The 13,407-nt window shown below is 40.1% G+C and overlaps 1 protein-coding gene across 1 annotated transcript; it reads left to right on the top strand.

The window, feature by feature from the left end:
• The first annotated feature begins 4,469 nt into the window (after positions 1-4,469).
• On the top strand, positions 4,470-9,737 carry rerglb (RERG/RAS-like b). Its single transcript, XM_031816036.1, has 5 exons — positions 4,470-4,687; positions 5,413-5,469; positions 6,159-6,232; positions 8,150-8,298; positions 9,209-9,737. Exons 1-5 carry the CDS (start codon positions 4,636-4,638, stop codon positions 9,501-9,503), a joined length of 627 nt encoding a protein of 208 aa, XP_031671896.1. The 5' UTR covers positions 4,470-4,635; the 3' UTR covers positions 9,504-9,737.
• Positions 9,738-13,407: the final 3,670 nt, after the last annotated feature.

Raw genomic sequence — 13,407 nt, 5'->3', positions numbered from 1 at the left:
ACAAAGGCATGTTTGGTATCAACATAGTCTTCTTGCTAGTTACTACCTAAAATATATGTAATAAGCTTAAAGGTATGCTGAGTCATTTCTGGAGTTTCTGGGGGATTTGACAGAATGGGGTTGTGATTAGTTGCCGACAGTCAAGTGTCAGTCAGTGTCCCACCTCTTCTCCATATGGGCGGTGTTGCTGTGGACTTGACAAGATGCAGGATGCGTTGCAAGAGCATCAGTGGGTATTAGTGCAGAAGACTTCTCAGGATTGTGAGTTTGTTCAAATATTTAATTTACATGAAGACATGAAAGAAAAAACAATCTCCTAAAATAACCACATTTATGTTGATGTAAGCTATTTCACAACTTCTTTCATCTTCCTTTATTTACAGCAGCTTGTCATATCCAAGAAAGATAACATGCCTTACTAAATATTTCATGGCGATAAAAAGTGTTCAGAAGTTGCTGTGTCAGCCTACCATGCAGACTTTCCTCAAAGCCCTGATTCTCTGTTTGTCCAAGACTTTTCTTACCTAAAAGTGATTTTCTCTTAATGAGTTAGAACATTATGCGTTGCCTGGAACCCTTCAAATCATTCACTTTGAGTGTAATCTTCCATTAAAGGTGATTCACAGGGTCCTTTTGGTTGCTTATGGTCGAGGGCAGTGAATGATGTATGATTAATCCTGGCTCCCTTTGAAAACCACCGGCTAGCCCCGACCAATTCTCTAATTCAATTATCCTTGAAAGTCTTGATTGAAACATCATGCAGACATTAAAGCATTCCACACGGAAATGTTTCACTAAAGGCACAAGAATAACAGAGCAGCCTGGTGTATTTGTGGTGGATGCAGGGCCAGCTCTAGCCTTTTGGGGGTCCTAAGCAAAATATGGTTGGTTTTACAACAAATTTCCTGAAATTCTACACATTTTGAAATAGGGTGGAATTTGTTGTTGTTTTATTTTTAGGCTAAATTCCTGCAATTCTACACATTTTGCCATGACTTATACCATGTTAATATGATATCTGAGTGAGAGTGACTAACAAAATCAATTGAGGCCCCCTGGGCATGTGCCATGTGTGCCCTGTCGGTAATTCGACCATGATTATGATAAGATATACTAAATTAGTCCATGCAAGATGAAAATGAGTCTTCTGCTTTTATCCAACCTGAAATTACAAGAAAAAAACTGCTGATGCACAACCAAATTCTGAAATTGCACCTAATGTTTTCTACTATTCTAACTCTCAACAGTAAGTTGAAACCCCAACTGAGTTCCTACAATTATTTATATTTTATTTAAAATATGTGGATTGGGGGTCCCCTAGCGGTCGTGGGGCCTTAAGCGGTTGCTTATGTCGCTTATATCTAGTGCCAGCCCTGGATGGACTGTAATGAGCCTGATTCTGTGAGTGGTGAGCAGTGAGAAGCGATGCTGTCTTGACTGTGGGCTAGCTAGCAGCAGACTGGTGGGTCTTCCCATCACAGAGAGGGGAGTGGTCTTTTGTACAGCTCAGACATTTCCATCATTGACCGTAACTCATTGCAATCATGGCAGCCTATTAATAATGATAGGATCATCTTCATGTGGGAGAGTCTGGAAAATACTTTAGCAGAGTTGTGAGCCATGGACGTCACAAGAAGAAACAAGATGATAAAACACACTGTAGTCTTGGAAAAATAATCTCATATTATATTAACCACCATCATTAAATATTAACTAAAGAATACGATCTTTGCTCCTTTCATACTCTCTCTAACCATACGTTTGAATGTTTTAATCAAGGAAAAGCATGATGGATTTAATGGATTTGCATGTACAATGAAATACCTTTTTGTTGGACAGTCAATCCATGTAGTTAGGCCAAAGAGACATCTTTCAAAAGTTAAGAAATCCTAAGCCCCAAATTCGAATGAAAAATGCAAACTAGAAATTGAATTTCAGCAAGGTACGAACTGAGGAGCATTTAAAACGTGCCAACTTTAGCACCTAGAGGCAGACCAGCAGAGATGAATTTGTATCAAAAGACCTCTTACATATATTCCTGTGAAAAGATTTACTGGATCAAGAGTGAATTCCTTGCCCCTCCAAGCGGTTACAGTTCTCCTTTGATGAAAGGAACCAAGCTGGGTTACTTGTTCCATCCCAAGAGATGATATCATCTTTCCTTCCTGAGAGAAACACACATTTGCTCTTAGTAAATCTTATTATTCTAGTGAATCCTGCCCCATCACCCCACAGATGCGTTCCAAATGGCATCCTATTTCCTACATAGTGTACTACTTTTGACCAGAGCCATACGAGCCATGGTCAAAAGAAGTGCACTATACAGGGAATTGGGTGCCATTTGGGATGCACACTCTCACTCCAATAGACTCATTCTGGTTCATCTCTACAGACAGTATCCTGATGAGTCTTCAATCAGATCAGAGTGCTGTCTGGGAGAATTCCCTCAATACCTGCAGGATTAAGACGCTGATTGTCTGCCTGCTGTCCTGACAATGCTGGAGGGAGATGCTGCTCCCAGGAGGTTCTCATGAAGACAGACATGATGTAATCACTCTGCCTGCAGCGTTTAAACCTCTCTTTATTCTGGAAATGTTGCTCTGCTGCTGGCCCCTGTCTCATGTCAAGAGCACACCACTTCTTTCTTAACATTACCAATAAAGGATAACATTTTTGCGGGACTAGTGGTGTTTTTTCCACATTTTTCTGCTAGTAAATATAATGTGATTACTACTCAACTTTAGGGGAATGGTGTAGTTCATAAAAGTTCCAATCCTTATGAACTACTTCCTTACTTTATTTGGTATTGTGATGCCTGTTTTTGATTAGCCACATTTTAATAGGAAAATTGTCAATCAGTGGTAAGTGTTTTGTATGTAGTGAAGTCAAATGTTATTGTTGAATAACAATAGTTTGACCGATGCATTCGGGGTATTAGTCCAAAGTGGCAGTTTGAGATCAGTTCATGGCTGTTTCTTGAGAGAAGATGGTATGAACAGCGATTGTCTGTCTGACAACATGAGGGATTTCCAGGCTGTAGGTTAAAAGTCTCCTATGACTGTGGGTTGATACACTTCCACAAGTCCAGAGCCATTAGGTTATGGTAGGGCCCAAACTGCAGTCTAGGGACTGGATCTGAAAGACAGAAATAATACACTAAATGCTGTTGTTGAGGGACTGTCGTCTTCATTTGTGTGTTTTCAAGAGTACCACTCTCTGGTTGTTATCTCATGAGAGCTCTTAGATAATAGCTGGTACAGTATATAGAAACATGGCCTACTAAGTGACAAGGGCATTGTTGTTACCAGTTTTTACTCCATCCACCATTATAGGCATTCCCCAGCCGTTTTGTTCTGTCTTGTATTCTACCTGATTCTACCTGATCCTCCTCTAAAAAAGGTAGTTGCGTAACACAGCATCACATCTTCCAGTCGAGCTGTTTATTGTCACTCTCACACCATAAAGTGCTGGCTTCATTGATTGTCATAATGTGATGTAGTCTGCATTGAATTTGTCCAATGTGTCTTTTTTCTGTACAGTCTTCAGTCTTGTCTCCCTGCTGTGCTTCCCTCAGTGAAGCTTAATGATTTGATTCTTCTCATGGAACAATCAGGCAACAATGTGCTGCATCATTTTTGGTCCTGGACACATTTTAAGCCTTTTATTCCTGGGTTCTGCGACCTTTCAGGTAACAGACGTAAAATGAAACATAACAGGATAATTATGCGACACCCCTGTGAACTTTAGTCAACAATGACAGTGGTAGACATGGGGAAAAATCAGCCGGTGTAAAAAATACAAAGAAATGAAAGGACTTTTTGACTAGTGAAGCAGTCCATGAAATTGAAGTTTGGAGAATTGAATGACTTTCTTAGTTCTTTTTGAACTGTGGGGGGAAAAAGGGAAAGTGGATTGTTGTACCTCCCTTTCAAAGGTACTGAACCCTGCAATCAAACCATGCCTCATACGTTGGACATATGTTGGCATTTAATGCTTAGCTTATGTGTTAGCCATGGTAATTGGGAGGTATCAGCGGTATTAACTGTTTCTGGTCTCCCTAAAGCCCTGTCTATCCCCACAGCACTGCAGATGTTCAGCAGCTTACATGTTGTGTACCCAGAGGCCAAGGACAATCCCTAGATAGGTGGGACTATAGACTGGTACAGTGAATGTGAAAGAGCCATTTAGAAAGCATCAAGGTTTTGTCTTTTTAGATGTCTGCATTGTAAATTGCAGTCAAATATATTACCATTTTCTGCCATGTCCTGAGGGGGGAAAACAATAAATGAAAGAAAGTAATCAAATGATCTGGAAGACGTATTAACTTTGTTAAGTTATATTGAGTGCCATTTCTCCCCCTGGCTACTATTAATGTTTTAACTGGAAAGGAGCAAGAGAGATTCTTAAGGTATTCAGTGTTGTGGTGACCTCTGTGTAATCCAACTTGGCCCTCTCCTCATTGGGTGAGAGGGGACATGAAACACTGTGTATGTTTTCCTTTTTTCCACAGGCATCTGTTGTGGCTGAGCAGTTCTTACAAGCACAGTTGTAATCCTGATACTGCCTAACGTACATGACAGCAGCAAGAAAGAGAGCTCAGCTAGTCCTTCTCAGCAGCTCACCTCGTCTGCAGACATGAATGACATCAAGTTGGCTCTGCTGGGCAGCGAGGGAGCAGGGAAGTCAGGTAAGTGTCTGAATGAATAATGTATGTATTTGCATCATTAAGTATTTCTTTAACTGCCTAGTGTCTTGTATTTGACTGTAGGGGCTTGCAAGGTCTCCTAAACGAACAGAACAATTGAACTGCTTATTTCTATGCTTTGCATATGAACGTGTAATTTCCCTCACTGTAAACAGTGTAACATTCTACAGTGTAGCCGTGACCAGAGGGAAATGATCACCTAGACAGATAGATGGAGATCGCTGCATGAGCTCCAAGCACAATGTTTTTAGATCATAACTCTAGAAGAGGAATGAAGTTGCTAGATTTATGTAAGGTTTTGGAGAGAGGAAATTTAGATTGATGGTTGGAACATGCATTTAATTGACGAGGAATACTTTTTCTTGTAAGCCAGGGGAAAGTGCGATCCCTCAGGCTAACTGGAACATGTTCAACCAAGGTCTCTTGAGAGAGAGAGAAATGATACTGTGGTAGAAACTAATAAAAGTAGATGCAGGAGAAAGCCCACTGCAGTGTTCAATCCACATGGAGGGGAGAGTGGAGGAGAAGTGCACAATAGGAAAACACCATGACTGAACAGCCCTGTTTTAGCTTACCAAACAACTGTTCAGGGTTCCACTACTAAGACCAAAGTATCCAAGCCTAGATTCAACTATTTGTTGTTTATGTTTTTGTTTCCTGTATAATAATACGCCTGTCTTACCCATGTCACATTTATCCCTCTCCAGCTGTTCTGGTAAGGTTCCTGACAAAACGTTTCATTGGAGAGTATGCCTCCAACGCCAGTGAGTACACAGATTTCTCACCAATATTTAAAGGAGGGTAGTAATGTTTTTACAATGTCATATAGATATGCTCTCAGGACATAAAAATGCAATCTGTTGTATTCACAGTTACAGTCTGTTGCTACTGGCTGTTCACCAATGTCATCAACTTAGGAAGTAAAACGTTGTATTACTTTATTACCCCTGGGAGTCTGACATGAACTGAAACACACATACTGCACAGTACAATATCCACCAGGAAGTTAAGTATAGTTCACACAGGCATTTTAATTGTGAGTGAATTTTAAGTAATCATTTACTGATTTGACTATTCAAATGATTCTTCAAGTTCACATATAGTATGTGTTAACACATGTTTTGGTTTAATGTGATATGCTTGGCCGAGGGGAACTTATAATTTCTGAATGAAGTCATTGGCATGTTGACATGTTCCCATTAGTCATCGCTTGTTTAACATGCTGGAAGATGGCTGCATTTGATGTTACAGTTTACACAGGGGTATATGACTTCAGACCTTTCCCTTAAATGAATTAACTCAGTCTACTTCATCAGAACAATCATGGCCTGGTTGTTTGAGGCTTACAGTAATCATTATTTCATGGGAGAAGTCTGTACATTACTATTTACATCAGATTTGATCTATTGCAGGTTTCCTATTACAATAAGTATGCTTTGAACTTGTGTTACAGACTCCTTATACCATAAAAGACTCTCCATCGAAGGAAGACTGTTACACTTGGAAGTATTTGATCCGTGTTCACAGGTATCAGATCTGTTCCCTGCATATATTCATGTGTTTTTAGCTCATGCCTAACATAGTAGTATCTAATGGCATGGGAAATAGATTGTATGTTGTGTTCTGATGTGATTTATGATAATCCCCTGTAGCTCAGAATACACTAGACACAATGATCAGCCCTTGGAAAGCAGAGACAGGCAGCACTAGAACATGTTGACTGCTTATGCAGCCGCATATGGTACCCGTTATTCCCAAATGTTGGGTTTTATTATGATTCCCCCCCCCCCCCCCCCCCGCCCCCCCCCCTGCATGCACGTGCCGCATCTATTCCTATGGGCACAAGCACTGTTCATGACAAACACCCCTAATGTTGGTGGAGAGAATGTTGCAGGTTTAAAGCTTATTTCCAACCACTCCACACATTTTGTTCAGGAGTTGCAAAGGAAATGAAACAGTTTTAAAGCAAATTTTCTTGCAATTCTATACAATTTGCCGTGTCTAATGTGTATTCGTGATATTTGAATGACAAAACAATTACAACAATATCTATGGGTTAAAAAAACTAAATAAAAAAATGTTAGCTGACATGGGGTAGTTGATCTGGACATTTCTGACAAGTTATAAATAGCTCTCTAAGGTATGCAATGACTGACATGACAAGAGGAACTGATGGCCCAATTTCGAAATGGCACCTTGTACAGTCTACTATTACAACTTTCAAGAATAAGTTTAAAGCCAGACTGAGTCCCCCCCCCTCCCCTGCCGACCCAGGGCACGCCCCACAGTTTGGGAACTACTGCTGTACAGTACATGCCTTTCTCTGGTCTATTTCCTGTTTTATGGAACAAAAAAAGTCATGTACTGTTGACATGCCTTTGACTTGCCCCAATCCCTCTTTCCCCAAAACATGTGTACTGTAAATATTGGATTATAAATTGTGCCTTCCTTTATAATACATATGTTCAAATATTTATTCTGTTCTACTGAACCATTTATTTTATGTTCGTATTCTTATATTTTGTTTCTCATTGTTAAGAAGGAACCTGTAAGTAAGCATTTCGTTGGATGGTGTATACCATTTGTATCCCGTACATACGACTAATACAACTTGAAACTATAATTTCTAAGTGTCAGTGTTATCCAGGCTCCTTTGGACATCCCTACCCTAAACCCTAACCTTAACCCCTACCCATAACCATAACCTTTACAAATGTCAACTTCAATGGTGTAGGGGATGTCAGATATCATGGACCAATTTGTAAGCTCCTGTGGCAAGTCTTGTTCAAGTTGACAAGATGGCGCCGACAGACACGGTTGCCCCGTTTTTAGGTCAAAGACAACTTTGTATTAGCATTTCACTGCACCTGCCATAACACCTGCAAGTCTGTGTACGCGACCAATAAACGTTGATATGATTTAAACACAAGCTTGTACTCAACAGCTTCACCTCCCATTACTTTTCTCATATTCCATAGTTCTCCGAGGGGTGAGGCTACCTAATAAAATGGACCTCTATTAAATAGTTTAAAGGTTTTGCACAGTTACCCTATTTCCTGTAAAGACCGACGCTGGAGATGAGAAGCAGGTACAGGGAGACAACATTTAATCAGGAACAGACAGGTAACACAACAGGACCAGCGTCAGCACACGGGTAAACAACGACAAACGACAATTAATGCTGAAGCCGGGAACAGAGCGGGGAACCAGACAGATATAGGGGCGGTAATGACAGTGGTAATTGAGTCCAATAATCGCTGATGCGCGTGACGGGGGGGAAGGCAGGTGTGCGTAATGCTGGGGAGCCTTTTCCCATGTAAAATAGGCTTTGAGTGACCAAAAGATCATTCATAATATTTTTTCCATTCTTTTCCATAAGTCAGGTAAGATGTGTGAGGATGTGTTTGTGATCTGTTGTCCACCCCCTGTCCCCTGCCCTGTCAGAGTGGAGAGAGCAAATGTATCCTGGAAGAGCCGGTGGAGTGGGCCGATGGATTTATCGTGGTGTACAACATCAGCGACCAAATGTCCTTCCTCAACGCCCAAAATATCCTATGTCAGATCAAAGAAGCCCGTGGAGAGCGCTGCAAGGGGTGAGTGACTGTGACCTGCGACCCAGGGCCTGATGCCTACCGGAGGGAAGGGATTGGGCTTTGATGAATTAATGATTCCTATTCCTGGACAGACATTTATGCTAACAGGGGGGCACACACCAGTTCAAGTGGCAGATTCCAACATGATTTTAACATTGTTGTACCATAGAGAGAAAAGAAGTCGAAGTGAACACAAAAGGCAGCTGTCTGTGATAGAAGTGTAGGCTTTTCCTTCTTGATAAACATGTTTTCTAGGATTTACAACCTCATTGCTCAACTTAGTTAATTATATGAGTAAATTATTTCTCATGTTCAATTGAATTTGCCCAGAATGGCTTGTATCCAATTTTCTCAGAGGCGTTAATTAAAACATGATTAAATACTAGAGAAACTATTGGGATTCCACTGGACATTTGTTACAGGACTTTAAGTGAAAGTAGGTTGCAGCCAGTCGACGGACACTGTGTGGAAGAGTGAGCTGGGACAGCTTGAGATGATAAAGACTCACATATGGCTCACAAAATGACATGGGTGGTCAGGCCTAATTTGTGTGGTGGGATTTTACTTCAGCTGGGTCCTGATGGTTTGACACTCCATGAAATAGATGTGAAGCAGAAGTCACCCTCACTGTATATCAAAAGAGCACTTTGGGCGAGGGTCTGTCTGCATTATATAAACTCTCTGAAACTTCACTGAAGCCACCACTTGACCTACTTGGTTCGTTTTTCTTTGATACTGTGGGCTGCTTCAATAAACATTTCAGTAGTTTATACAGCCTTACTAATTCAGATGAATGTGATGAACGTCAGATGAAATTCATGATGAGTCAGAAGAAACACATATTTTGATTAAGTTTATGATCATTTTAAGGAGGGAGGTTTTTTGACTCTGGTGTGCCTGTTTTGGACAGAGAGATGGACAAGATGGACATCCCAATCTGCCTGGTGGGGAACAAGCAGGACCTGTGCCACGCCCGTCAGGTGTTTGAGGAGGAGGGTTATGCTTTGGCTCAGGAGCACAGATGCCATTTCCAGGAGGTTTCTGCAGCAGAGGACTACCTGGAGATATCCAACCTCTTCACCAAGCTCATCCGCCACGTCATGGATCACCTGAAGTACCGGGCCGACCTCCACCGCTACAGTGGCTCTAAGTCCATAGCCAAGCTCATCAACAATGTCTTCGGCAAGAGGAGGAAATCTGTCTGAAGGTGGGGGTGCTCATGTGGACGTTGATGGGATGTTTGATCGGGATGACTTGTGTTTATATATTGTGGACACCTGGGCTGTTGATTCTGATGAACACTTATTGTGATAGGGACAGGGACAGCGCTGTAAGTTTGAATGACATACGTCATAGTCCAGACTTTACAGTGGTAGAAAAAGTACTCAAATGTCATACTTGAGTAGAAGTGAAAGTCACCCAGTAAAATACTACTTGAGTAAAAGTCTAAAAGTATTTGGTTTTAAACATACTTAAGTATCAAAAGTAAAAGTATTAATAATAAAAAATGCCTTATATTATGCAAACCAGATGGCACAATTGGTACATTTGAATTTATTTACGGATAGCCAGAGGCACACTCCAACACTCAGACATTCATTTACAAATAAAGCATTTGTGTTAAGTTGGTCCACCAGATCAGAGGCAGTAGAGATGACAAGGATGTACTCTTGATAAGTGTGTGAATTGGACCATTTTCCTGTCAAAATGTGACAAGTACTTTTGGGTATCAGAGAAAATGTATGAAGTAAAAAGTACATTATTTTCTTTAGGAATGTAGTAAATGTAAAGGGAAAAAGTAGTCAAAAATATAAATAATGAAGTGCAGATACCCCCAAAAACTACTTAAGTAATACTTTAAAGTATTTTTACTTAAGTACTTTACACCATTGAGACTTTATCTGTAGCCCCTGTTTACTGTTGATTGTATAACATCTACGTATTTAGCAATGGCTGACCCTATTTAGTGTCATGTTTGTCATGTAATCAAATAATTGTTCTCTTTTTTCAAGAAGTCACTGCCATTCTGATCTTCTTACATTTTTATTTTTCCCTCTTGATATTCTAAATCCCATGTTGCCAGTAGAGTATCCTTGAACGCTTAAGTTCCTTTCCTAATTCCAAACTATTTCAAGGAAAATTACTTTCCAGAAGTAGTTTTATGGATCAAAGAGCACAACATATTTGAGTTTGCATCAAGGAATATGCACCAATGTCTACCTCTCAGAGGGGACAGTAATAAGGTGAGAATTATGGGTAAATTGCCTCACTAACAACATCTTATGGCATATGACTTCACATAAATCCTATTGAATTTCTGCTGTGGCAGTATTACATGGGCTGTTTCTAATTTTAAGCTGTAACAATGGGTAAAATTGCTTTTCCGTGGACAGGAACGTAAGCAGCTAGTACAGTGCCTTGCGAAAGTATTCGGCCCCCTTGAACTTTGCGACCTTTTGCCACATTTCAGGCTTCAAACATAAAGATATAAAACTGTATTTTTTTGTGAAGAATCAACAACAAGTGGGACACAATCATGAAGTGGAACGACATTTATAGGATATTTCAAACTTTTTTAATAAATCAAAAACTGAAAAATTGGGCGTGCAAAATTATTCAGCCCCCTTAAGTTAATACTTTGTAGCGCCACCTTTTGCTGCGATTACAGCTGTAAGTCGCTTGGGGTATGTCTATCAGTTTTGCACATCGAGAGACTGAAATTTTTTCCCATTCGTCCTTGCAAAACAGCTCGAGCTCAGTGAGGTTGGATGGAGAGCATTTGTGAACAGCAGTTTTCAGTTCTTTCCACAGATTCTCGATTGGATTCAGGTCTGGACTTTGACTTGGCCATTCTAACACCTGGATATGTTTATTTTTGAACCATTCCATTGTAGATTTTGCTTTATGTTTTGGATCATTGTCTTGTTGGAAGACAAATCTCCGTCCCAGTCTCAGGTCTTTTGCAGACTCCATCAGGTTTTCTTCCAGAATGGTCCTGTATTTGGCTCCATCCATCTTCCCATCAATTTGAACCATCTTCCCTGTCCCTGCTGAAGAAAAGCAGGCCCAAACCATGATGCTGCCACCACCATGTTTGTCAGTGGGGATGGTGTGTTCAGGGTGATGAGCTGTGTTGCTTTTACGCCAAACATAACATTTTGCATTGTTGCCAGAAAGTTCAATTTTGGTTTCATCTGACCAGAGCACCTTCTTCCACATGTTTGGTGTGTCTCCCAGGTGGCTTGTGGCAAACTTTAAACAACACTTTTTATGGATATCTTTAAGAAATGGCTTTCTTCTTGCCACTCTTCCATAAAGGCCAGATTTGTGCAATATACGACTGATTGTTGTCCTATGGACAGAGTCTCCCACCTCAGCTGTAGATCTCTGCAGTTCATCCAGAGTGATCATGGGCCTCTTGGCTGCATCTCTGATCAGTCTTCTCCTTGTATGAGCTGAAAGTTTAGAGGGACGGCCAGGTCTTGGTAGATTTGCAGTGGTCTGATACTCCTTCCATTTCAATATTATCGCTTGCACAGTGCTCCTTGGGATGTTTAAAGCTTGGGAAATCTTTTTGTATCCAAATCCGGCTTAAAACTTCTTCACAACAGTATCTCGGACCTGCCTGGTGTGTTCCTTGTTCTTCATGATGCTCTCTGCGCTTTTAACAGACCTCTGAGACTATCACAGTGCAGGTGCATTTATACGGAGACTTGATTACACACAGGTGGATTGTATTTATCATCATTAGTCATTTAGGTCAACATTGTATCATTCAGAGATCCTCACCTAACTTCTGGAGAGAGTTTGCTGCACTGAAAGTAAAGGGGCTGAATAATTTTGCACGCCCAATTTTTCAGTTTTTGATTTGTTAAAAAAGTTTGAAATATCCAATAAATGTTGTTCCACTTCATGATTGTGTCCCACTTGTTGTTGATTCTTCACAAAAAAATACAGTTTTATATCTTTATGTTTGAAGCCTGAAATGTGGCAAAAGGTCGCAAAGTTCAAGGGGGCTGAATACTTTCGCAAGGCACTGTATATTCATTCCCTACATAGTAGTAAAGGAATGTGCAGCTATTTGTTTTGCATGTACATATTCTGTTGATTTCCTGTATTCAATGCGTTTTCTGCTGTATTACTTTGGATAGTACAAGCAAATGTCTGTGATTGTGTTTTGCATATAAACAAACGTTCCCTCTCATTCTTGATTCTAGTTGAAAATTACCCACTGGGCACATATATCAATTCAACGTTTATTCCACATTGGTTCAACGTGATTCAACCAGTGTGTACCCAGTGGGTGATTATGCCTGGTGTGGACCAACTTGCAATAAAAGAGCTATTTGGGGGTATGAGTATTGTGTGAATTATTCAATGAACTAAATAATGTCCCATTTGTATTATGTGGTTTAAAGTTAATGATTCAGCTACACTCCAATAGTTTGTTCTGGTGAAACACCTTGCTTTTTTTCATCCAATAATTTTGTTGAATAGTGCTTTGAATATGAATCGAATGCAAAACAACCTACAATTAGCATACCAGTCATTGCTTTGGAATCTCATTAGAACTATGTGCCGATTGTTGGTAGGATAATGTGTATACAACCCAGCTCAGACCTGCAAGGTTTAACTGCTGTGCTTGGATTTCAGGGTACTGTTTGCATGTGATCAGCTAACTCATCTAGGGATTATTATCTTTGCAAAAAGCAGAAACATTGATTTAACTCAGCTTGTAATGTCTTTAAATGTCTGTCTTTAGCATGTCTGTCCAAAATGTTAAGTTTGAAATGCTTTTTTAGTTTGGCTCAGTTCTTAATAAGGAATGTAATATCACAATAATGTTTTGTCTTTTCCATTCTGTTGTATTTAGAAAATGTGGTCATACGTTGAGAGACAATAAAATTGCAAAAGTATATTATACAAGCATCACTCTTTCAAATGTGCAACCATAATTAATGCTTACAATGGACAGTCCAAGAACTGGCAAGATGTCCACTGCTAGGTCTAAAAATGTGTACTAAAAGGAGATCCAAATACTACTGCTTATCACATTTAAACTGTATTGTTCCCTCCTACGCTGATAATTGGAAATATGAATTTTAGAAT

The sequence above is a fragment of the Oncorhynchus kisutch genome, linkage group LG3 (genome assembly GCF_002021735.2).
Source record: "Oncorhynchus kisutch isolate 150728-3 linkage group LG3, Okis_V2, whole genome shotgun sequence".
In the NCBI taxonomy this organism is placed as follows: domain Eukaryota; kingdom Metazoa; phylum Chordata; class Actinopteri; order Salmoniformes; family Salmonidae; genus Oncorhynchus; species Oncorhynchus kisutch.
The sequence above is the reverse complement of the archived record's forward strand: the minus strand, read 5'-3'. Positions and strand labels throughout refer to the sequence as shown.

Coding starts and splice junctions, on each gene's coding strand:
- rerglb (XM_031816036.1), top strand. CDS start 4,636: ATGAATGACATCAAGTTGGCTCTGCTGGGCAGCGAGGGAGCAGGGAAG. Junction 5,470..6,158: donor AGAGTATGCCTCCAACGCCA/GTGAGTACACAG, acceptor CTTGTGTTACAG/ACTCCTTATACCATAAAAGA. Junction 8,299..9,208: donor CGTGGAGAGCGCTGCAAGGG/GTGAGTGACTGT, acceptor TGTTTTGGACAG/AGAGATGGACAAGATGGACA.